The following is a 25,923-nucleotide window of genomic DNA, read 5'->3' as shown; positions in this document are numbered from 1 at the left end:
TCATGCTGACTGAGCACAATGGGCAATTAAAATGGAAATCTTGCTTTCAGAGAGGTGAGGGCAATACAAAGGAAGTATATTAGGTTGCATTAAGGGTGTACCACATCTTACTGGCTGCCCTGCAGATGGACCTACCTGTGGCCTGTCAGTAGGTAGTCGATGATCCGGGCCGCCATGACGGGGTCAACCTGCATTGCGGTGGGCTCCCGCACCAACAGGCCGGAGCTTGGTGGTGTTTTTCTGGCAGACATTTTAACATGCCATGGAAGGGTAAATGAACACAGTTCAACCCAGTGACATTAAATGTGGGTCTGTTTCATTGAGGTGTCTGTAGGTGCCAGCATGAACGTTAACTGTTACATGAAACTCCCCCTCCAGGGAGTTTGGCCCTCCCTGCAGGGGGAGCAATATTTTAGATGTATTTATTTTACTCCGTTTTTACATTATTGAATGAAACAAAAACAAAAGAGAAAGCCCTGCAAAAGCAAAAACAAGAACAAAAGATCCCCGCCCAAGGCCGGCCAGGAATTTTCCTCTTGCACCGGGTCTGCCTCCATGCCAATGCGTCATTATGAATGAATGTTATCATTCAATTGTTTTAACAACCCAAGGCCTCCCAGGCCTGGGCTTCAGCAAATATAAGACGATCTCATAGATTCTCTGCAGCATATCACTCAGCTCCAGTTTGAACATGGAACAATAAGTCCCTCTGGTGGCGGCTCCTACAATATACTGTAGTACTTTCTGTGGATGTGAGACAATTGGTTGACTTAAAGACGCAGCAGGATGGTGTTGTGGACAGTTGCTGGCCTCCACATTTCTTGGGATTCCAGTTTAACAGGCTGGACTGGTCTGACAAGCCAAAAGTACGTGGACAGACCACCGGCCACTTTGTTAGATCAGTTTGCACCGTTTCTGATATTTCACTCTCTCCCTGACTTGGTGCTCACATCTTCATCTCCATTAATCAAAACAAGGTTCTATTAAAGAAAACACACACGCATTACAACAGTATTTCAGTTATTGTTAAAGAAACACTGAAACGTTGACATTTCAAGGGCTGTATTTTTCATTTTATTTTGAAAAACAACAATTTCCGTGTACATAAGCAACGCCTTACATGGACCTGTTAAATCGAACAAACAAAATACAAATCCTTATCTGTGCTATAAATCCACTTGATAGTCTTATTTCCTCATTTGTTGTGTCGTTGCAGGAAACACATAATGTATTATATCCTTGTGTACGTATACGCTGACTATAAAACTGCCAGTTCTCATTATGTTTATTCTGTAAATGCTGCTTTATTGAGGCAAATAAACACGTTGTGAGTAAAATCAGGACAACCGAAGTGATCTTATATTTAATAGCTGTTTGTAAGACGTGTCAGTTTGTCATATCACAAAATATAGATTTCATACATATGAGATTCCCAATGTAGCTGAATACAGGCTGCCTTCATGCAATACTTTCAAATGTATTTAAAAATCCAATCGTGAGTTTCCCTTCCACAACACATTCAGAGCAGAAGCCACGAGTCTCTCTCTCTCTCTCTCTCTCTCTCTCTCTCTCTCTCTCTCTAACAATTATATATAAATATAAATAATTAAAAAAATATTTATTTTTAAATTATTTATATATATATATATATATATAAATAATTTAAAAAATATATATATTTTTTTCCACTTTCCAAATTATTAGAACTGTAGGATTCAAGTATAATTTCCATTACTGGTTATTTCTGTGCTAGTTATTATGCTCAACATCACATTCCCCCTCTTTTTTACGGTTTTCATCGTCTGTGGATTACATTTGGTGGCACAGTCCATGAAAACGCTTAAGTCAGACATTATGTACATGTATTCGGGAGGAAAGAAAACTAAACCAAACAACATACAGCTTGCAAATGTATACGTTATTCCGATTACAGTGATATCCCCATGCAATGCCACATGCAGTTACAGCGGGTGCATGAAGACCAGGATCCATGCAGAACCTTGCATACAGAACCACTGCTGGAGTTCCCCGCTGTCCTCACATTCCACCAGGGTTTTCTTTTGCTTTTTGACGGAACAGCGGCCGGAAAGAGATCCAATATGAAGCCTGATCACCAGATAAAAGCCTGTCATCTCATTCACTTCTCGACATTCAGTCATTCATTACCATTCACTTGTTGACATGTTCCAATCTATTCCAAACATTGTTCGTTTTTCTTTCAAACTGGGGTCTTTCCTCAGGTAAGTAGCTCCAGCCGGTAACGTACTTAATTTATCGATTTACTTTATGAACTACTTAACGGTTGGAGGTTGGCACTGTTGTGTACAAAACAAAACAAAAAAAGAACATTGTCACATAGAGCTGTCAACAGCACAAAGTCAGAATAACTAAAATACGAGCACATCTTTAATCCACAACATTTGAAGTCTTTTTTAGGCCTTGGAATTATAAATATTTAAAAAGTCCTACTTCAGCAAACAACTCAAGTGTCGTACCTTTGAAAGGCCTACAACCAAATCCTAAGACAGGCAGACAAAATGGAAAACAACAAAACAAATACAGAGCTCTGAAAACAGCACTTATTTTCAGTATTGCAAGGAGTGTCGATGTAACAAAAAACATTTGTAATCGAAGGCAAATAAGCTCAAGTGTCAAGGCCAAACTTGATGAGTTGAGTTCCCCATTTTCTGTTCGACAAACCATTTCAAATGTATACGATTACAATCCATTCAAAAAAAACAAAAACAAAAACAAGTAGACGATCAATTTGCTCAACGTTGTGAGGAGTACACTTGACTTTAGCAAAGATGGTTATTATCCGTCTAACATTTTTTTTTTTTGTTGTCAAATGATCACGTTACTTGGCTTGTTCTCTCCCAAAACAGGCAAATCGTTGGCACAAAAAAACTCCGCCTTGTTCTCAAATCTTTAACCTCGGAAGTCGGCCGTTGGAGATCAGAAAGGACGAGTCTCTCGCTTTTACCTCAATATCCACAGTTTGGATAGGTGTTCACACTGGATGTGGAAAAAGATTTGAATCAATCTGCCTGGCTCCATTTCAGAACACTGTAGAAAAGAAGGTTCGCTCACTTTAATATAATTGAATACGAAATTAAAATCTTGAGGGAAAGTCGGCAACGTTAAAACGCACGGTGAGAATGGATTTGCCGGCCAGATCCTTGATCCCTTCAACATTCATGAACATTTTCAGCAGCAGCCAGTTGGATATTTCAGATAAAGTTACAAGGTACCAGTGTGCGCCCAAAAAAGGGAAGTCGTAGGCCGACATTCGCCATAAACGAAAACACCCCGTCCCTCCGAAACGTAAAAACTCAAGGACAGCGAGAGGATACAGATTTCAGATTTAAAAAAGACGTAATGTCTTGCAAAACATTTGGATGTGGAAATTGCTGCGGTGCAAGAATACAGTGAAGACAATTTTAGGTTTAGTCAGCGGTCATGGTTTTACCCCCGGAGCATAGATGTCATAACGCTACATCCTAGTAGAGGTATTAGATACTTAATAGACGATCAGATAGAACATCAGATAGGTTGTATAATACATGTAGACACACGTTACCTTAGTACCTCAGTTCAATTGACATTCAGATTCCTATTTGGTAATTTGGGGTTTTAGACATTCGCCTCGGCACCTCCGTCTTCCAATGATTTAAAAACAATCTTCGGCAACCGTCTACGCTTTGGGACGCCCGTACGGACAAAAGTAATGAACAGGGATCCATCCTTCTCGATGCCAGCCTCCTGCCTTGTCCAGGAGCTCCTCTGGAACAGGAGTCGACAGCCTTTTGTTTTTTCTTTTTCTATTTCTATTTTACAAATAACGGGATACTCACGGTCGAGACTTTCACAACGCGTATGCATTTAAACGTGTCTTCTCTTAATCACACTCTGGCGATTCAGGCAGCGGAAAATATTAGGCAAAGAAAAAAAAAAAAAAAAAAAAAAGGTCTGTTGCATTCTCTTGTGAAAAATATAAAAGAATGGTAAACCTCGACTCGTTTGGGAGATCCGTTTATCGTCCCGGATGTTCTCTTTACCTTGAGTAGCAAATATATAAGACCTCCCGTCCAACACGCCCCCCCAAACAAACATCACAATTAGCATTCCACACGCAGTATTGGAAAGACGTCATTCCGTGGCTCACAGTTTGGCCACTGTGTCGGTGCCACCGGCTCCTGTGCCAGTTCGCTACTTCCACATCCGCGAGAACTTGTTCGCTCATGTTTCGACCTCCTCCTTAACGGAGGATGTCTCACGCCGCCGTTGCAGTCATCTTGCCGGGGAGAAAAAAAGGTCAAAGTCGCTGCCCCGACACGGCGCCAAGAGCGGAACTCCGCCCGACTGTCTGGGAGCGCTTAGTCATGGCTGGACGGCCCCGCGCCGTTAATCCGTCTTCCCGTTCTCCTGGGGCGAGGCGGCCTTTTTCGGATGTCCCGAGCGCAGCACCCTGTAGCAGCCGCGGGCGATCTTGTGCATCCACATGATGTTCATGATGTCCAGGCAGATGCTGGAGCAGATCCAGGCGAAGCGGCCGCCCCAGGGGACCAGGTAGAAGTCCTCGGTGCCGTAGATGGAGTACATTCGGCTGTAGTAGACGGGCATGACGGCGATGCGGACCAGGAAGAAGACTGCCGCCATGGCGACGCCGTTGGCCATATTTGGTCGAGAGGACTTGGGGTAACCTAATACCTCAAAGAACCAGCTGAAAGACAAGACATAGTCAAGGACGGGTTCAAGAAGGATGAAGGTCAAGGTTGAATTAAATAAGGCCAACCTGGGGAGACTAAGGAATATAAATAGGCTACATGTTATTTACTGTATTTGGCGCCCCACAGGGACAATATTAGAATTTAAACAGCCTCTTGTAATAATTTGCTCATTGACGGCCACTCAAAGAAATGTATGAGATGGAAATGTGTCAAAGCTTTTACTTCAAACTATGTAAGGGATAATGTGCAGCCACCCAGTCATTATCGCAAAATAACCCCTAACATCACTATGAAGGGCGCTAGTTGTGGTAATGAACAGCTGACTGCACATTAACCCGCCTATTACACGGTTGCTTACTAAATGGGAATACAATGAGTATTGATTTTAAATTATTTTACAATTAGCTTCCACTAAGAAAAATAGTCCACAACAACCTAACACTCAACAACGTAGCAAACTATTCGCCCTTAAAATAAACCCTTCTGCCTACATATGACTCACCTATTTATTGTAATCAATGTGAAATTGGACATTGGACTTTTTAGGATTTATTATATTGTAATTTCTAAGCAGCGTCACAAGATGTCGCCTTTTAGCATTGGCATGTAGGTGGGGTGATTCAGGGGATGTAAATCCAGGCAGAGAGGTTGATGCCCATGACAATGGTCATTATTCAGGAATAACCGACCGCTGAGTGCAGCTATTGAGCAATCATAATTGAGTATTCAGCAGAGCCGTGCGATAAGATGTATTAAATTAAACATTACTGCGTTACCTGCTGCTTCTCTCTTGCCACTGTGGCTGTTAAGATTGTTTAAAAGATTAATACAGCTTGTGACATCAGTACAGCTCACTAACTGGCTCTGAACCCCGCACTGTGAGCATGAATATGAGGAACCAATGTGGCAGCTATAGCACATACCGCTGATTCACACACGGGGTGGAGAACTCAGCGAGCAGTCGGAAGTTGGCGAAATAAGGCAACGTCCCTTGACCCTGGAAGGACAAGGTTATAACAAGGAGACGACAAAAAAAAAAAAAAAGGGGAGAGGGACAAAAGACACACGACTGAGTCGCCCGGGTCAGACGAAGGTGCAAAACCAACGTCGACCCTTTGCTCCGACTCTGCACCGCAGAGCACAAAACCAATCACACCCAAGGTTGAAACGTCTCAAACGCGGAACGGAAGGAGACATTTTCTCTTTGTTTTGCAGACCTCGCGGAGACATCCCATTTTGACGTTCCCCCATTTTCCCCCGAGGTGCCCAAGATTAAAGGATGGCTGTAGGGGGAGCGGGGCTGGTTGAGTTGAGCTGCTGCTAAAAATAGCTCGCACCCTGGTGAAAAATAGAGCTGCTGATTTGGACTCTGTTGTCATTGTCAAGTGTTTCGGATTATACCATTTCTCTTTAAATTATATGAATCATGACCCCAATTAGGATGACTAATACTTTACTCAAAATACAAATACTTAAAAAAAATAGTCTTTTGTGAAATTAAATGGTGAATTGGAGGCATTAGATATTAAAAGCATTTGCTCATGAGGAAACAATTACAACGGATAACTGGTATTGCAAACTGAAGCTTTTATATGGGATGATCCCATCAAAACGACAGCAGACAATACATCACATAATTAAAGGCATTAAACACATTTGATGGTAAATAACACATAACAGGCCTTAAATTACACAACCAGCCAGCCACTAAATGGAGGAGCGATAAATAGCCATGCAAACTACGAAGGACGTTCTAATTCCATAGATGTTGCTTTTCAAAGACCCAGGCATGGTTCCCCTTTTTTTTTTTTTTTTATGTGTGTGATCACATTTGGGGAATTTGAACTCAATTGATGTTAAAGGCTGTATTTGATTAACTATATAGAACAGGGGGGAAAGGCTATTGTTTTTCAAACGAGATAAAAAAAAAAAAAAAAGATGAGCAATCAATCAATATAACATCTTAAAAGTGGTCGTTTTCCCACCTCTGGCAGTGACGAAGCAGAGTTTATAGACCAGTATGACATGGACATTTTAAAATGGAAAAGCTGCCAATGAACTAACAGTGGCCTTTGAGGAGAACCACTGTCAAAAACTATTTTCAGTTCACGTCCCAACTTCAAGAATTGTAACATTTTCCCCCATTATGTTGAATCCACCATTACACTGGGAAACCCGGCCTTGTTCTGATCACTGTTTTATATATATATATATATATACATATATACATATACACACATATACATATACATATATATATATATACATACATACACACACATATACACATACATTTACTCAGACATATACTGTATATACACACACACACACACAAGCTTTTGGAGGGTGACTTACCTTCCCGGACTAAAATAAAAGGGGGTCACGATAACATCCGAAAACATACTTACTATGGGTACACAGACAAGGTTGGTCTTGGTGGCTATACGCAGGTTTAATGATTTGACCTTTCCATGTAGCATGAGCATGCTGGTACCTCTAGGTACTGGTAAGTCCATACTGTGACTGGGCATAACAGCAATAACAGCAGACAAGACAGGAGTGAGGGATTCGGGATTCCAACCCCCCCCCCCCACCCAAATTTACAAACTGACCCCTGCTCCGGTTCCCTAAAAATAAAACCCAAACTTACTCGGATTTGGTAGTTTTTGCATGAACCACATAACCCAAACCCAAGTTACAGGAAGTTTTGGTCATTTTTTGCATGAAGCGTTTTTTTTTTGTTTTTTTTTGCTGTTTTGAAAGAGAGGGGGATTATTAATGTTTTAAGTCGTATTAGCAGAGGACATACAGAGAGACAGACAACAATATTAAGAGAAAGAATAGAAAAATAAAAAAATAAATCAAATAAAAGATTTCACCACGGTCGAAAGCGAAAAAGAAAGCCACACTGACAACACCGAAAGTCAGAGCATGCATTTAATTGTCACACAGCGGCGAAAAAAAACTGTGGCCATCCCTGTGGTAGGTGTATATTTGTTTACCAAAGAATAAGACATTCAAATGATAAATAAAACAAATAAATAAAAGGACTATATTGAGATAGAAATCGCTAATGTGCACTGAGTTAAATAAATCTAGTAAAATGTGATCACACACTTAAAACACTAACTAACAAGAAGGCCTTTTGACAACACCTGACAAAAAGAAACCGAGTACATAACAAAAAAATAAAGAGGGAAAACGTCATTAAAATAAGTCATCAATTGGGTAGCAAAAGAGTAGCCAAGAAAGTTCTGGTCTTTGAGCTATTTGATGTAAAACTGGGAACATCTTTGTCCGACGTGAGCTCGGTTTCGGTTTGGTCTGGTCTGATTAGACGCTGAAGAGTGTCCAGTGACAGTATGGCCTACTTCGCTTTCCGCCGCCGCATTTTGCGGCATTTTCGCTTAAATGTGCTGTACGTATGACACCGTTCCGGGGATTTTAATTACTGTGTGAACCCGAAAGGACACGCTTTGTCCCCATTTCAATTGCAATGGGACAGCGAGACAGAAGGAAACGGAGTGGAGGGGAAACAAGGAAAGGAGCCCCCCCTCCCGCGGGGACAGGATTAAAAACCTATTCACAAAAAATATTCCTGGTGCGCTTTGCAGCTTTTCAGCTTAACCCAGTGGCGGGATCATTAAATAGATTCTTCATCATTGATGTACCAATGAGCCTGGCATGCTCAAATTAGTGGAAGTGCCACCAATTAGTAAGTCATGTATATCAATATTATATCAATGGCAGGGGGGAAACCGCCTCTGCTTTCTATGTTAAAAAAGGGCATCACCCATAGTATCCTTGGAACGTAAAGGGCAGTAAAAGGCTCTGTCTGGATCCGCGACCCAAACAGAATGCAGATAGCACGTGGAAAGAGAGAGAGAGAACGAGAGAGAAAGAGAGAGAGAGTGAGTGAGAGTGATATAGAGAGAGAGAGAGAGCAGGCAGATTTGGGCTATGGCACAAGACATATACAGGAGGCAGTTCGTCGGTTAAGTAGTTAAGGAACGTTAAAAGTCATTCTCTTGGCATGCACCATAACAAACCCCACCCCCTCAGGGATCTAAGCAGCTCTTGGCATGCACACAGCGACTGCAGCTTTTGGGCATTCAGCTCAGCTTGAAAGCTTTAGGAAGGTTCAGCTTTTAGTTTATGTTGACACAACACTTGAACAAGGGGGACAACAACGGGATGGGGGGGGGGAGGGGGATATGGGTGGGGGTGAGGGCGGGTGGGGCATTGTCAATTACCATCGTAGAGCATTCCATGCAAAAAATACCATTGTCATTCATTTCCGTGTCATGTTTCACAACAGAACCCGGTGACCTGGAGGGGTGAGGCCCCGCCGCCCGGAACCAAGGGCGAACAGCGGCCAGATCCATCGAAGCTGGGCTGGGAAGGTGGCGGAGCCGGAAGGAGGGCCGAGGGTTGAGCCCCCCGAAACCCGAGGTGGAACCCAGACCGGCCCAGGCAGGAGCTGAGCCACCGTCACCAAGCGGGGGTGAGAGCGGCCGCGCCCTGCCCTCGGGTCTCGGTTTTTGTCCACACGACGAGGCTTATGGCTTGAGGGTGATCGCAACACACGCTGGACGTCGACTACAGACTTTTGACACTCAGCGGGCAAGCACATTCGCTGCTGGGTTAAGATGCTTTCAAACAATATTGTTTCGGAAGCATGCTGAGCCGCCAGCTAGATAGCGCTTTAACATACTAGCGGCCACGCTTAACCGGTTTTGAGGGAATTCATCCCCCAACCTTCCTCACGGAGGCAGCTTTTAAAAAGTCTTTTTTTTTTTTGTTGTTGTTTTTTTTTTACGAGTTACCCGCCCGAAGCTAAATCAAGAGCAATGTCTCCGGAGTTTTCCCTGCGGGTACATTCCAACGCGGTAGGCGTAATACATGGAGTATTCCGGCGGCGGCGGCGGCGGCTAAGAGACTCGCCTCTCTAACCTCCCGCGGCTGACCGAGGCGGGTCGCCCTTTTCCAGCCATTTTGGGGCGGCGCCACCCGAGGCCTCGGCGAGACCGCCGTGCAAACACCCAGCTTGTCAGGACTCGGCTGTTCACCCTTGGTCGTCTCCTTCCCATCTTGCCTGCGCGTTCTGCTAATGGACAATAGGGAACTCACCAGTACATAGTAGTAAGCATACAATGCTGCCAGATGGTGAACTACAAAAAACTTGTCGCCTATCGCCTTCCAATAGTAAAATATAAGCAGAAGATCTGGGTGGGGAGAGAAGAAAAACAGAGAGGGATGACACGTTACAGTGGGCTTGTATAAAACGTTGTATAACAGAAACCATCCTGAGATTGGTCTCGCTCCTAATAAGCATGCTAACACAATTACTTGACGACTTCAGGTAATGAAAGAGACAGGCTAAATTTACAAACACATATTCTGCAACATATCACATTTCTTTAGTTATACTCTACTCAAATTTAGCCTAGCACAATTCAAGCACTCGTCGTTGTCCTGCTGCTCCATTTATCCTTTACGTCGTGCTGCGCTGATTGAAAAAAGGTTTGAAAAGCAGCCAAAATGTCCAAAAAAAAAAAAAAAAAAAAAAAGGAATTATAAAAGTTCAATTGTGGATTTTTGGGCATCGATTCAGTATCGTTGTTCAAGAGAGACTCGCTAAGAATCGTTTTCTTACTCTCACCCCGACTAGAGACAATCATTATTGTTATTATTATTATAATTATAATTATTATTATTATTATTATTATTATTATTATTATTATTATTATTATTATTTCTCTCTGTGCATCTCACCTCCATGATGGAACATGGCTGGGTCATTCTCACGAAACCAACATAAAACTTGTCCCAAACGAGTTGATACACATATTCAGAGAGTGTGAAGTAATTCATTGAAATTTGAAATTACACAACGCCTATTATATGGCCCACTTAGTTGTTCTTTCACGACAACGGCATTTCAGTGTTTTTTCTGCGCTTTTCTTCTTTCAAAAAAGTGCATTACCGCAACGCGCCTGGACAAAGAGGCTGTTGCGGAAATGTACCCCAACGATCCCGTAACAATGTAGTATCTCATATTTTCTGAAAGAAATATGAATTGCAATCATCTTAAACGTGACAATAGAAAGAGTAGTGAGGGAACGTAGTGATGGAGTTGTGTGTTTGGCCATTTCACATAAAGATAAGCTTAAGCTTAAGTGCATTCATTGCCATAACAGCCATCTTTAATTCATTTATTAATTACCCAAGCACAGGAAAAAAACACTAAAAACACAAAAACAATGCAACTAAATGGCCCATATAGTACACGCAGTGCACTTTCATATTTCAATTCCTTATTTCACTATCTCTGCGTACGTGTATCAACTCGCTCGGGAATAGTTTTATTGCTGGTCTCGCAAGAGCGACGCGGCCTCGGCTTTTTGGTTCGTCTCACCAGATATGAGGTAGCCTGTTGTGATGGCGACGTTGATCTTCACAAGTGTGGGATCGCCCCTGTCGACACAAAGAGCACGACAGCGTCGCAGCGTTGAGGATCAAGCGAAACAGAGAGCGCGGCCCAGTCGAGTCAGAGGAAGGACGAGGACGCCCGGGCTCTCTCCTTTGAACCGGTCGCTCCCTACGAAGCACGCGCCCCCATCAAATACGACAGCCACATCTGCGCGAATGTGCGAGACTAGAAACTGGAAGTTGCGCCACTTCCTAGTGTAGCCAATGTTATGCCTTCAATGAACTGTGGCAATTGCAAAAATACGTTTTAAATAAAATGTGATATTATCTATATAAATATATATTCATATATTATTAATATATCATATCATTTATTTTTATAATTAACAATAAAATAAATACACATGGGACGATAATAGGAGTTTACCCTCATTTAAAAGGAGGCTTAATCGTTTGCCCCATTGGACTGCATTGAAGCACAGTGAGAAGCTGCAGCAGTGGTAATTTTCTCAATAGGAAAGCGTTCAGCGAGGTTGCGTTTATGAACAGCTATGATAAATGACGGAAAGCCACATTTTAATAAATCCTGAGTTTAAAAATAGCCAACCCATCCTTTAAGTAAGCTGAAAATGGCCTTGTATGTAATTGTATGGTAATTCAAGTATTGTGCCACAGGGCTTTTCTGAAAATAGATTTGAAAAACACAGAGCTGTCGAATCAATTATGTTATGTGTGTGTTTGGTAAGATGTATTTATGCCCAATGGGGCTCCCTCTAAATTCCATCAAATAAAGGATTCTCCATTCCCCAAGCAAAGTATGTGAGAAATAAAAGTGGTTTGATTTGATTATACTGCAACCAACTTCTAAAAATGTCAGCATCAGAAGATTTTGTTCCAAAATATGCATCCTTATTTTGTGATTTGGACACAACTGGATAGTTATAAAAATAAATGCAAAGGGAAACACAATTGTGATCCTGACATTTATACAAAACCCTTATGTGTGCAATATAATACAGCTTAATGTGAATGATTGAGAGGTGAGCTCTCACCACACTGGGTCTTCATTGACCGCTTCGTCAAAGAGCAAGATGTAGAGGCAGAAGAGTCCGACCAGCAGCGCGTGAAACGTCGACACTGTTCTGGAAGAGAAACCAGAGACGGACACGGAATAAGACAGTGGTGATTATCAAGGGAATTAAAAAACAAACAAACAAAAAAAGGAGCCAAAAGTAGAATATTACTGTAATCTTCTTCAAGAAAACAACCTTGGAGTAGGGGTGGACCATATATCAATAATATCGGCATTGTGATGCGACGCAAGAATGATTGTTTCAGAGATATTCCTTGGGTGTAAATATCTCAGAGCACCGCTACTCATCACCAAAATATGGTCAAGTGATCGATATTGTGGTATGCGTCAAAAATATAGAATGATATTTGATATTCAACATCACTAGATCTGTCACAATTATTACCTAATCACCAATGTTGTAGCCAATGTAAGCCAATGTAAGCCAATGTTAGAATCATTGCAACTAATAAGATGTGAACTAGTTGCATTTCCATCAGATGGGTCAAGGAAAATTAACTGTCTACCTGAGTTTCTATGTTTGAGCTTTTTATATGAGCTATTATACAGTAGGAGCCACTCGAAGTGGCCTCTTCCAGTCGGCTGACAGGCGAATTGCAGCCAAATTCCAGCAAACGTTAAAGAGACTGAACAGTATGTAGGCCCTCCTGAACACTCAAGTTTATTTTGCTGTTGATACAGTTCAAACTCCATGGCTTACTTCACAGATTAGTTGCCAGCTATTAAATAAATATATTTGATTTCCCCTCTATAGAGAGGAATTTTCACCTGTGAGAAAGGGGTGGATTGCTCCGATGGAGTATAGAGATTTTGGTCGTTGGGTCTGTGTTTGCATATGTATGGATTAGGGTTAGGGCTGACAGACCTGTTGGGTGACACAATGACCGGCCGTTAAGTGTAAACAAAGAGATGGCCCAAGGCCTTCTAGGCCTTCATAGTCACTCATAAATGTGTACTGCGGCAATTAGAGACAAGTGCCGTATCCTTGTGTAAAGGTTGTAGACTGGAATGATTATATAAATGATTATAAAAAAAATATAAAAAAACAGAAAGTAGGAAGCAATAGGTAAAACATGTGATAAACAATAAAGGGTGATGCAGCAATACAGATAAAAATGTTCTCATACAATCATTTGTCATAATGCACAGTAGTCAATTACACTTGTGTGTTTGTATTAGTTGTCGTTATGAAAAGCAACAGGGATTCGATAGATACTAATAATATACTTCAAATAAGTATTACCATAGATTAGGAGTAATAAGTAATAATAACTTACGGCACAGTGGAGGACAAAAAAAACCCGCTCCAATTCTCAGAGTTAGGTTCACCTCTCACACAATGAGTTGAAGACATCAAAGTGTTGTATAGCATGATTGCATTCATGAATTTATCAATTTACAGTAAAGCAGCGGAAATGTACATTATGCTTAACCGGCATACTGTACACATGCTGTGTAACAGGCATCAGTAGTTCATCCTTGGACTGCCCAAACCCTGGTCTAAATCTGAGGTAGAGTTTAGGCCGTTGTTTTTTTTGACCACACGACATTTATTAGAGGTCCGGGTTTTTTGTTTTGAGTAACTTTTTATATTTGAGGACAAATGGTAACTCAAATACATGAATTACCTTATCTTCTAACCCTTACACTGCTATTATGTACATTATCACCTTAATGCTTACCCTGCTATTTCTTGTTGTTTTTATGTCATTCATTGTCTCAAGGTCATTCAATCATCACAGAGAAATGATTTTCTGAAAGTTTTGTGTTTAATTTATACAAGCACAGTATTAAACCAGATGAGAATGGCACTCTATTATTTTTTACACACACACACACACACACACACACACACACACACACACACACACACACACACACACACACACACACACACACACACACACACACACACACACACACACACACACACACACACACACAGAAATAATCCATCTAGTCACTGAATCTTCACTAATATTATATTTACCAGATATAATTTAAAACTTTGTTCCCACTCTTGTAAAGCATGAGCTCACTCGCTCTGAGATTTTCTGTTTTATTCAATTCACTTCGTAAAATTAAATAAATACATAGACAATACTATTTTTATTTTATTATTTGTTCCATCACCACCACATCACTGAAGGTTCAGTCCTTGTGCTGGAGCAGGAGCTGAATGAGTTGCTCAAAACGAAGCTCTAAGAACTACGATCGTCCCTGCAGTAGTGCCTGCAGTGCTGACACAAGGTTCTTCCAAAAAGTCCTCAGAACGCTAAAAAAAAATTCCTGCGGCGCGAAAACGCACGATATGACGAGTTTAGCGATAAGATTAAGTACTGTGATTAAATTTGTTGCAATATTTCACATTTATTTTAGGAAAATTATAACACCTGTTACACACGGTTACGCACAGTGTTTTCCTTAGTTTCATTCAATTAGATACATCTAGAAATAAAAAAAAAGAACACGGATTCATTCATTCTTTCAAACGATTCGTCCTTTAAAATGAGATATGTATATATTGATTGTATTAGATGTACCGAACATATGTTCTGTTCCAAAACATGTATATTTTTCATTAAATAAACACAGGAATATACCGTATACTCGAGTTGCATTACGTTTCGAACCACTGCCCCCCCCCCCTCCGGTGGACAGATAAAGCATTGCAACTGCTTTTCCACAAAGGCAGCCCGGGGGCCTTCCCAGGCGCCAGCACAAAATTACGCCTTCGAGGGGGATATAATTACAGGCAGGGTCCGAGCGTGATACTGTAAGCTTATACCGGGATTGTGGCATAAAATGAACAAAAGAGACAATCGAGAAAGGTTAACTGCAATGATTAAGATGACAACTAATTTTCAAAAATTGTCGTAAAATGTCATGATCGCGACAGCCCTGAGTATCACCCAGCCCTGCCACCGAGCGCAGGAGTCTTTCCTAACAGGGAATACTTTTCTTCTTCAGTATCCGATAAAAGAAACCGACGACTTTTTAGGTAGAGCCCGCAGCGAATCAATCGATCGGCTGTCAGCGCGGAAGACAGATTCAGACCAATTAGACTAAGAGCTGAGATGTGGCCGGAGGGCCGGGGCAGGACGACAGGCCACCCAAACACTTCTTGGCAATCGGTCGAGGAGACAGTGAAGAAATCCAGAACGTACTTGGCATTGGAGGAGACCAGAAGGCGCAGCGAGACCATTTGAGGAACTCAGTCCATCTGGCATGCGAGCGCTTTGACAGTACGGCCGTCAATAGTGCAGTCTTTGGCACAGCTTTTCCAAAACAGCAGTTTAATCACAAATGTTAATTTGGTCATCGGTTTCGCACAATGCTTGAATCACAAATATGAAAATAGAGCTGGACCACCGATTGCAATTGGAATTGGAAATAAATCTTCCTTAGCCTATTCCTCCTTCCACACTGCCTATGTGCACAAACACACTCTCTACTTTTGCATTCAAAATAGGCAAATACCGCATTGCCTTCAAAATTCTATGAGAAAATATCAATAGATTGAACTGTACAGCGACAATTATTAGGCGCAGTGAGCGCTTTGTGTTAAAACAAATGGAGTTCAGCCCTTTTATCATTGCTGGGACGGGTTGCTCTATCTGGTGATATGAAACACCCAAACACTGGTAAGGAACTGACGATACATAGTGCAAAGTGCATGGCAAATTGAAAAAGAACACCAAACACTACATACGTAGTGATTAATTTAGCGAGATAAGAAGTCAATAAGAACCTATCTGTGGCAATGGGATTTTCACACACATACAACCATTATGAAGTGAGAAAACATATCTGGACTGATAAAGACTTTCCAACCGGTGCGATAACGTCAACGCACTATATTGAAATTACAGTCAGCAAAGAAGGAGATTTAATTGGACAATATATAGTCCGTCCTTTTTTCTCTCCCTCTCTCTTTTGCAGTTGCTGCATAATAGCGTGAAAGAAGATAGTTCATTCATAACTTCCAGTGTGAGAGTTATTTACAATTCATTTGTTTTGTAGAACCACTTATTCCTTTGCAGCATTGTGTCGGCTGGAAGCTTGTCCCAGCGTTCTGGGCGCTTTCTGGGGGCAGGGCGATGCCCGGTACAGACAGTACAGACACGTCAGAATCACAATTAATCCAATAAAGATTTCCAATATTGGAATAGAAATAGTGGAATTTAATCCATGGATGAAATTCATAGTTCTGAATGTTTGTCCCACCGTTTTCCGGGTTGCACTGCAATACTGTAATGCAGTTAAGGGTAACACTATTATATATTATCATTTTTTGGAGGCGTCTGGCTGTAGTGCCGAGTCATCACACATAAATCGCACTCACAAGGAGCAAGCAAACTCCACGCAGTGAAAGGTCCTTAAATCAAAGATTGAACTGAAGTCTCTGGCGCTGTGAAGCACATTTTTGACCCAGCAGCCGCCGTGTCGTTTTTAATTCAGGTGTACTGATGCATCATAGACTGGCACTCAAAGCTTTTTTTATAAGGTCAGTGAAGAAAGGAAAAAGACGTTGTGCTCTCATGCACTAAAATTAGGTTATTGCAGACCAGCGGCAATAGTATAAAGCACTGAATTTGTAGCGTGCAGTGTTGACAACCGGCCCGGTTAGAGCTGCTGTAATGGAAGTGCAGGGAAAAGTCCAACAATGCCATTTTTTAAGACGAACAAACAGAGAGGCTTGAGGCTTGAAAAACGACAAGAAGGATCCAGTTATATTAAGTGGTGAACTAGATTTGCTTCTGAAATCAAGCAATAACCAACTACAACTGCAGTGGCAACTTATCTGGAAGAGAAGCTTGTCTTGAAAAGGAAAAGTCAACTATAAAGCAGCAAAAGATTAGTGCATTGGAAAGTTAAATATTTAATCGTTGAGTAAGTCTATATATTATGTACGTTTTTTGAATTGCATATTTCGTACACATAGTCAATTCATAAGGCATCAAATACATAAAAGAAACAAAGAATAAAAGAAAAAGCTAAAAACCAAATAAAGAGACATGGCAGGACTCAAACCGGCACCTGTTTCTCTCTCTCAGACCCATACACATGGAAAAATACAACAAAATTACACACGGGGTGAGACAACCAAAAGCCCACCTGGAGTTCCATTCCACTTTCTGCTTGTCGCTGAGGCAGAGGAAGCTGGGGCTAATGCGAGTGGACACCCAGGGGCTCACTCTGTGGAAGAGCCACTGGAAGGAGAGGAAACTGGTCACCGAGATGGCGAGGATCAGCTGGCTGAACGGGTCCATGGCCGCCCAACGTCACTGCGGGAGGAAAGGGAGAGATGGAGAGCAAAAACAAGCGCAAAGTCAGAAATACAAGATAACGGCACACAACATACCCCAGTTTCTCTTGACGCCCCAACAACGCCGACATTTGAAGCATATACATCGGGCAGTTTCTCGTGACGCCCTAACAACACCGCCATTTGAAGCAAACAACATACCTCAGTTTCTCTTGATGCCCCAACAATACAGCCACTTGAAGCATACTACAATACGTAACCAAGTTTCTCTTGACGTCCCAACAACACTGACATTTGAAGCATATAACATCGGGCAGTTTCTCTTGACGCCCTAACAACACCGCCATTTGAAGCATACAACATACCCCCAGTTTCCCTTGATGCCCCAACAATACAGCCACTTGAAGCATACTACAATATGTAACCAAGTTCCTCTTGACGCCCCAACAACACTGAAATTTGAAGCATATAACACCGGCCAGTTTCTCTTGACGCCCCAACAACACTGACATTTGAAGCATATAACACCGGGCAGTTTCTCTTGACGCCCCAACAACACCACCATTTGAAGCATATAACCTACGCCAGTTTCTTTTGATGCCCTAACAGAAAAGAAAGAAAGAAAGAAACAGTCTTTATTCGTCACGCAACACACCACACTACATCACATGCTTGCACACACACACACACACGCACATGCTTGATGGTGGCCGGTGAAATGGATCCTCTGCATTTCACCCATCCTGGCTTGTCCTTCCTCCGGGGGCACAGCCAGGGGCAGTGGGCAGCATACGTGGACGCGCCCGGGGACCGGGTGATAAATGTCCATCGCTGGTCAGACGATGATGGGTGCATGTTTTTTAGTGGGGGTCCTTACTGACGTGAGGTGGAGGAAACCCCATGTGAACACGGGGAGAACATGCAAACTTCACACAGAAAGGCTCCTATTTGGGAGATAACCCGCTGGAGCACGGTGCCAACACCGCCATTCAAAACATAGAACATACCCCAGTTTCTCTTGATGCACCAACAGCACCACCGTCTGAAGCATATAACACTGGGCAGTTTCTCTTGATGCACCAACAACACCGCCGTTTGAAGCATATAACATAGAACAGTTTCTCTTGACGCCCCAACAACACCACCATTAGTGGCATAGAACATACCTCAGTTTCTCTTGATGCCCCAACAATACAGCCACTTGAAGTATACTACAATACGTAACCAAGTTTCTCTTGACAGCCCAACGACACTGACATTTGAAGCATATAACACCGGGCAGTTTCTCTTGACGCCCTAACAACACCACCATTTGAAGCATACAACATACCCCCAGTTTCCCTTGATGCCCAACAATACAGCCACTTAAAGCATACTACAATATGTAACCAAGTTCCTCTTGACGCCCCAACAACACTGAAATTTGAAGCATATAACACCGGGCTGTTTCTCTTGACGCCCCAACAACACTGACATTTGAGGCATATAACACCGGGCAGTTTCTCTTGACGCCCTAACAACACCGCCATTTAAAGCATAGAACATATACCAGTTTCTCTTGAGGCACCAACAGCACCGCCGTTTGAAGCATATACTGTAACACCGGGCAGTTTTCTTGACGCCCCAACAACACCGCCATTTGAAGCATGTAACTTACGCCAGTTTCGTTTGATGCCCTAACAACACCGCCATTTAAAGCATATAACATAGGCCAGTTTCTCTTGACGCCCCAACAACACCACCATTAGTGGTATAGAACATACCCCAGTTTCTCTTGATGTCCAAACAATCCTGCCACTTGAAGCATACTACAGTACATAACCAGGTTTCTCTTGACGCCCCGACAACACCGCAATTTGAAGCATATAACACATGGCAATCTCTCTTGATGCCCCAACAACACCGCAATATGAAGCATAATAACCTACGCCAGTTTCTCTTGACGCACCAACAGCACCGCCGTTTGAAGCATACTCCGTACCCAAGCTTATCTTGATGCCCCAACACTGCAGTCATTTCAAACATCCTACGTACCCAAGTTTCTCTTGATGCCCCAACAATACAGCCATTTGGAGTATACTACTGTACGCACCCACGTTCCTCTTGACGCCAAAGTGTATCGCAGGTAAACATAAAATCCCCTTGGGGCGCGCCGCCCTTCTTTGGCAGCTGAGCTACACAGGTACGGCAGCTTGTGTTTACTTGCGTTTGCTGATAGATATCGTTGTGTCGGACCACACCTGCTCAGAGCGGGCAGGTCAATGTTTAACCGAACTGTCTCTCACAAGCTTTAACCAGAAGAAGTCAAACCGTAGTTAGGTGCATGATAGCAGTCGGCCTTGTACCTAACTTCTATCTGTGACATATATCTGTTTGGGTGTCTGACCACTTATTAATCAAATTTATATTTGGACTGACCAGGAACTACAAATGAATAAAACAATTATCCAGCGAAAGCAGACAATGGGGAAGCCGAGGCAAAACCTCTATCGACAACCACAACCTAGACTAAACATCTATCAACAGGAACTGGAATGGAACGCGACTGAGCAGAGAGAGAGATGCTGGCTGTAAATCGAAGGAAAATCTGTCCAGAGACCAATTAATAAGTGTTAATTTAACACTTTCAAGTGTCACTTAACTTGACGACAAAAGTAATACTACTCGTGGATACTGTGAAGCTGTGGCGTTTCTGCCACAAGTTTATAGTGATTCGTCTTGAGGAAGAAAACTACTACCGGCAGATACTTCTCATAAATACAACAGAGGCGCATCATATTTTCATATAAAAAATGACAAATACAGCCATGACGATGAAGTATGACGGTTGATATACAAAAACAAACAAATACATACGATACAAAAAACACATTTAAAAATCAGATAATGAGAGTGGGTTGCTACAACTTACCAGAGAAATATTTCGATGCAGCTGCAAATTTCTTATCGTAATGACTGGAAATAACTGCTCAGTGCCCTACACCGCACGCCCCCCTTAAAGCTGATCTTTGGACATACAGTATAGCAAACACCTATGCATTTATGCAGCAACAAAAAATTCTAACGCACCGTCTTCCTTCACAGGAACTTTGATTGTCAGCAGGATAAAGGGGAAATGTCCGGTGGTGGGTGTATCAGTCAAATCAGACAAAACCTGAATAACCTGAGGCTATGTGTTCGGTTCGGTTGAAACAAGGAATGCTCCGATCATTCCTTCCACTCTGTTTGCGTCACTGCCTTCAAACAGATTTTGATCGATTGTTGGAATTTGACATCTATCAACTTTGAATTTGGTGTTCGGATATCACGTCATTCGTGTCACACATTATAATACAATTTAGTCGTTCAATCGCTGTCGTTTTAACAAAACAAACAAGACAGATGGTTTTTGATCTGGTCATTATGTTAACTGTCAAGTTTCAATGGAACCCCTACATTCATTAAACGCAAGAGGGCCAATAAATAGTTACTGATCGATTACAAAGCCGGCCTTCAAATGGGGCTATGAAATCCACAAGTCACCATGTACAACAAGTAATTTGCGACCATTAAAGCTGAGGAGAACAACCCACCCTGTTTATCACACCGCGTGAACCCTTAAACAGCAGAGAAGGCGCTTCAATGACAATGACGGGCTAAATCATTTGTTTTCCAAAGCAGGCATGGAAGAAATAGTGATATACTGAAGTATTCTTATCGTGGCCAGGAGCTCCTTTTAGCCTTCGAAGGCCATCGGGATCATCTGTATTTGGATTTTAAATAGAAAAGTGACCTTTGGCTAAAAACAAAACAAAGCTCCAAAATTAGCAGCTGCAGGCCTGGTTGTGGACCAATGGGGAGTGCGGCTCATCCGAGGGGCTTGACCAGTACACTGCCCCTCACTGTGAGTGTGGGTGGCGTGTGTGTGTGGGTGTGTGTGTGTGTGTGTGTGTGTCTGTCTGTCTTTCACTGGTTCATTTGCATATGGTCTGATTTTACTTTGCCAGCCCTCAGTTTGAAAGCGAGCAGAGCCCCACAGTTACATTTGAAGCACACATTTACATCTCATATGCATTAACAGCCAGCATCATGTTCCTGTCCAGATACATCACACACACACACACACACACACACACACACACACACACACACACACACACACACACACACACACACACACACACACACACACACACACACACAGACACACTTCCTTTTCCTCAATGGATTCTAAATTCCAAGAGTACTGGCTTCGGTGACATGACTTTATAACCGTCTTGGCCTGTCGAGGATACACTTAAAAACTGTAGCCAAGGGGCCATTTGTTGTCTATTTTTACCCGCCCAAAAGTAATTTCTGTTGGTTATTCCATGGAGCTATATCCTTTCACTTGTCTTGCATCTACAGCGCATTAGTGGGAGTAAGTAGTTTCATGCGCTGCTCGGGGGGTCGGGACTGAGCCGATGCCACTGTCGCAAAAGGGCCACTTCTAAGAAAACCGAACCGACGGCGACTGAACTGATACAGCGGTGTGTTTTTTTAGAGGCGGTGGGTGGGTGGGTGGGGGGAGGGGGTCGAATGAGGTTGAGCGCAAAACACAGGAAGAACCCATTTGCAAACTTAAAAAAAAAAAAAAGCTCAGAAACTAGAAAGTAACCCCCTCCGCCGCCGCCCATCCTCACCACAACATCAGGGACCTTGTGTTGAAGAGTGAACAAGATCAGACCCGCTGCACATGAGTGTATTCCACCATGTTGCTCAATTGAGCCTTGTGCAATCAGACTGGCTTATTGTTGAATGCATACTGAATTGAGGTCATGGACAAGTAAAAAAAAAAAGTCATTTCTGACAACGATAAAAGTGTATGACTTCCAGCATTCGGACTGATTCGTACTTCGTGAACGCACGCCCCGTCAAGCGAAAAGCACCATTTATTTGCAATGAAACAGGCATACGCTGTTAGTATGTTGGTTGGCAATATCTGGTATTTTCATTTTTCAACAGGCACATACAGTATGTTGCATTTTTTTTTACCAGGTATATGTTATTTTTTAACCAGCAGGTATAAGTTGTCGTATTTATATGTTGTAGCTATCATTCTTTTTTTTTAACAATGACATTCGCCTATATGCCGTTGTGAACATTAGTTTTATTTTTTATTTTTGTAACAAATACATGTCGTAGCTATTATTATTTATTATTTTTTTTAAACAATGACATTCGCCTATATGTTGTTGTGAACATTAGTTTTATTTTTGTAACAAATACATGTCGTAGCTATTATTATTATTATTATTATTATTATTATTATTATTATTTTTATTTTAACAATGACATTTGCCTATATGTCGTTGTGCGCCTGCGCACCTCGGGACTCTGTCCGCCCGCAGAAACGGTGCTGACGGCCTGCGCACGGAACCGAGCGTGGATGCTCGGCTCGCGTTTCGCATTTGGGCAGCATGAGTCCCAAAAATAAACCAAACTAAATATATACACATACATACACATGTTCATCGGAGAAGGACACGCAATGGCCACCCCGTGAATATAAGACCCGCAGCCCGCGTCGCGTCGTCTTGTCGCTGGGATTTGTGCGGAACGTAAAAAAAAAAAAACCCAACCGAAAACACACACAAAAAAAAAAACAAACGCGCACCGTGACCGTGCAAGATGGACTCACCTCGTACCGCGCATGGGGGTGGCGGCCGGCGCTCACTCGACCGGTCGTAGGGGGCTCCCTGTCGGCGACGCGGTTCCCGTCGAGCGGCGAAGAAGCCTCGGTGCCGCGGGGCTCATTTTGACGCGCGGACGGCCCGCCGCGTCGGAACACGCGTGGTGGTTTCGGTTTTGATGGCGCTCTCGTCGTCGTCGTCGGTGGTGTTGTTGTTGTTGTTGTTGTTGTTGTTGTTGTTGTTGACGGGGTGGAATGCGGCGCGGCCGTGCGTGTTAACCGTACCCGAGTCGAAACACGCATGTTGTGAGTGTGTGTGCGTGTGTGTGTGTGTGTGCGTGCGTGTGTGTGTGAGTGCGTGTGGAGCGCGCAGCGAGACGGACGCTCCTCCAACATGGAACTGGTGGCGATGGGGGGGGGGGTTATTGTAGGGTGCGCTCTCCCTCCCTCCACCTCCCTCTCGCTTTCGTTTCTCACACTTGGCCCCTTTCCTATAGAGATCGAATTACTGTTGGATCCTTAAAGACGCACGCACACGCACGCACACACACACACACACACACACGCACGCACGCACACACGCACACTCGCGCCTATTTATAGCCCTGGTATTCATGCTGAATAGGACACGGGCCACACCAAAAAAAAAAAAAAAAAAACCCAAAAACACAGAAATCTGCAAGGGATTTATTGGCCCACACGCGTGGTCACAACCTGCAAGGAATTCGACTCCAGTTGTCAGTGACTTTCAGCAAATACAGAACATGCAATAAATGTAAAAAGAAAAAAAAAAAAGAAAATACATAATAATAATAATAATAATAATAATAATAATAATACGGGCACGCCGCGTATTCAAAGAGGTGGAGTAGCGTGGGGAAGTTAATGACCAAATAAAGAATTGTTGTATATTTACGCTGGGCGAACGGGCGGCGGCGACGCTGAACATTCACATAAAACATCAAAAGAAGCTTTTCGTCGGGAAACGTCTCCCAAAAATACCCCCCCCCCCCCAAAAAAAAAGTGCCCAATATTTACTGCTCACTCCTGTGGGCAGAGGCGGTAGTGCGCATCCGTGAAATTGGCGCAACAATAAATCCATGAAGCGTCTCACATTGGTCAAATCGTGAGTCATAATTAGTCAAATATTCCACATTGTAATGGGTAATCGAACTATTATTTCATGAGCTTAAGAGATGAGGTCATATATTCCACTTTTATTTTTAGGGTTAGTTTTATACGCTATATACTGTATACTCGGAATAAACTCCAAATTACCTTGATCGAAGATCAAAATCTACCTTGAAGACATGCAGATTACATAGGAGGTCCAGCCTTTCAAAGTGGAAATGTGGACCTTTAATTACAGCACCATCTGGCTGCCTAGGAAAGAACATGCAGGATAATCATTGTATCTGGTGGTGAATGTCACCACTTAGGCACTGAGCAACTCATTGGAAAATAGGAACCTGAATTATAATTAAAAAAAATAATAACAAACGAATAATAAAACCTTTAACTGGGAGAGATCATTTTATTATTTTGGAAAAAAAAAAAAATCTGACGTCAAGAATGACATATCGGATATTTTTTGTCTGTGTTATTATAATCCGATCTCCGATTCCGTCTCTTATTGAAATTCATTGGGGGAAAAGGGTGGTGTGTATGAAATGTAATTCATTTGCAGTTGTTCACCTTGTATAATTGAAAAATTCCAGTTTTGGAGGTATTGCCTGATTTCATTGTCCTACTTAAAATACATCTCCTGGTTTGTGTTTGAGACATCCACAATCGGCACTTCAATAAGTTTAAATACAATTTCTATTAACGAATAATTAATTTGCATTTCAATAGGTTAAAATGAATTTACATCTAGTTGTAAATGACCGTCTCATATAAAAATATGGACAATTTAACGAGTGAAAAGAACATTTGTTGTTTTACTCACAATCCACAAGACACATGGCTGTTAAAATGTGAAAAGGCCAATTGACACGTGTGTTACTCCATTTCCTTGTGCACCATGTGTACCACCTTTTTGGGGGGATTTGATGTGATCAACGTGTAAAAATAAAATAAAATATATATATATATATATATTCCCATACCTAAAAATACAGACTCTGACACAGGGTACCTGTACCTTGAATAAATAAAAACATTTGACCCTGATCAGGTTTCCCATACCTCAAACCAACAAAAAAGCCCAACAAAACAGAACTGCTCCCCTTCCAGGGGGCCTGGTTCCCGGGAACGGCACGGTCTACCGGCGACCATCCCCCAGGGCGACGACGCAGACTACCCCTCCTCCCTTCCAGAGCATGGGGCCTCGGGCTGCTGTGCTGGCTGGTGAAGGCGCGGCCGGGCTTGGCTGTTGCGGGGGCTGCTTGGAGAGGTGGCCTGGCTGCTGGGCGTCTTCGGAAGGCCCTTCAGGGTCCCTGTTCAGGCACCATTGTGGCAGTTTTGCCGCCCGCACGCCCCCCGAGTGGCATTTCCAGTGTGCTCCGGCACAGAGACACAGACAATGGGGTAGAAAAGATACCAGTTTATTGTAGAGAGTTGACTAGGTGGAACAAGCCAGGAGCAGATGGACACGTGTAATGACGACGGCTCCTCTCCTGAGTGTGTGTGGGTATGGGGGTTTTACCTGTTGCTCGTTTGACCAAACAAGAGCAGCAGGTATACAGCCACACTGATCTTGGGCCCCCAGTTACCTAGACCCAGGACAGGTGTGGCTGCTCAGACCACA

The 25,923-nt window shown here is 42.7% G+C and overlaps 1 protein-coding gene across 1 annotated transcript; it reads right to left on the bottom strand.

The window, feature by feature from the left end:
• Positions 1 to 1,051: 1,051 nt before the first annotated feature.
• tlcd4a (TLC domain containing 4a) lies at positions 1,052 to 23,520 on the bottom strand. The gene is made up of 7 exons (XM_080020347.1): positions 23,184 to 23,520; positions 17,374 to 17,543; positions 12,215 to 12,304; positions 11,149 to 11,207; positions 9,861 to 9,955; positions 5,654 to 5,727; positions 1,052 to 4,723 (listed from the first exon to the last, which is right to left on the bottom strand). The coding sequence occupies exons 2-7, from the start codon at positions 17,526 to 17,528 to the stop codon at positions 4,405 to 4,407; spliced, it is 792 nt and encodes a 263-aa protein (XP_079876473.1). The 5' UTR covers positions 17,529 to 17,543; positions 23,184 to 23,520; the 3' UTR covers positions 1,052 to 4,404.
• Between the last annotated feature and the right edge of the window lie 2,403 nt (positions 23,521 to 25,923).

This window comes from Zeus faber (assembly GCF_960531495.2).
Source record: "Zeus faber genome assembly, chromosome: 19".
NCBI lineage: Eukaryota > Metazoa > Chordata > Actinopteri > Zeiformes > Zeidae > Zeus > Zeus faber.
The sequence above is the reverse complement of the archived record's forward strand: the minus strand, read 5'-3'. Positions and strand labels throughout refer to the sequence as shown.

Excerpts from the sequence above, each read along its gene's own strand:
- tlcd4a (XM_080020347.1), bottom strand. The coding sequence starts at position 17,528 with ATGGACCCGTTCAGCCAGCTGATCCTCGCCATCTCGGTGACCAGTTTC. Across the intron at positions 5,728-9,860 it reads ATGCTTACTACTATGTACTG|GGTCAAGGGACGTTGCCTTA; the intron begins GTGAGTTCCCTA and ends TTGTCCTTCCAG. Across the intron at positions 4,724-5,653 it reads ACCCCGTGTGTGAATCAGCG|CTGGTTCTTTGAGGTATTAG; the intron begins GTATGTGCTATA and ends CTTGTCTTTCAG.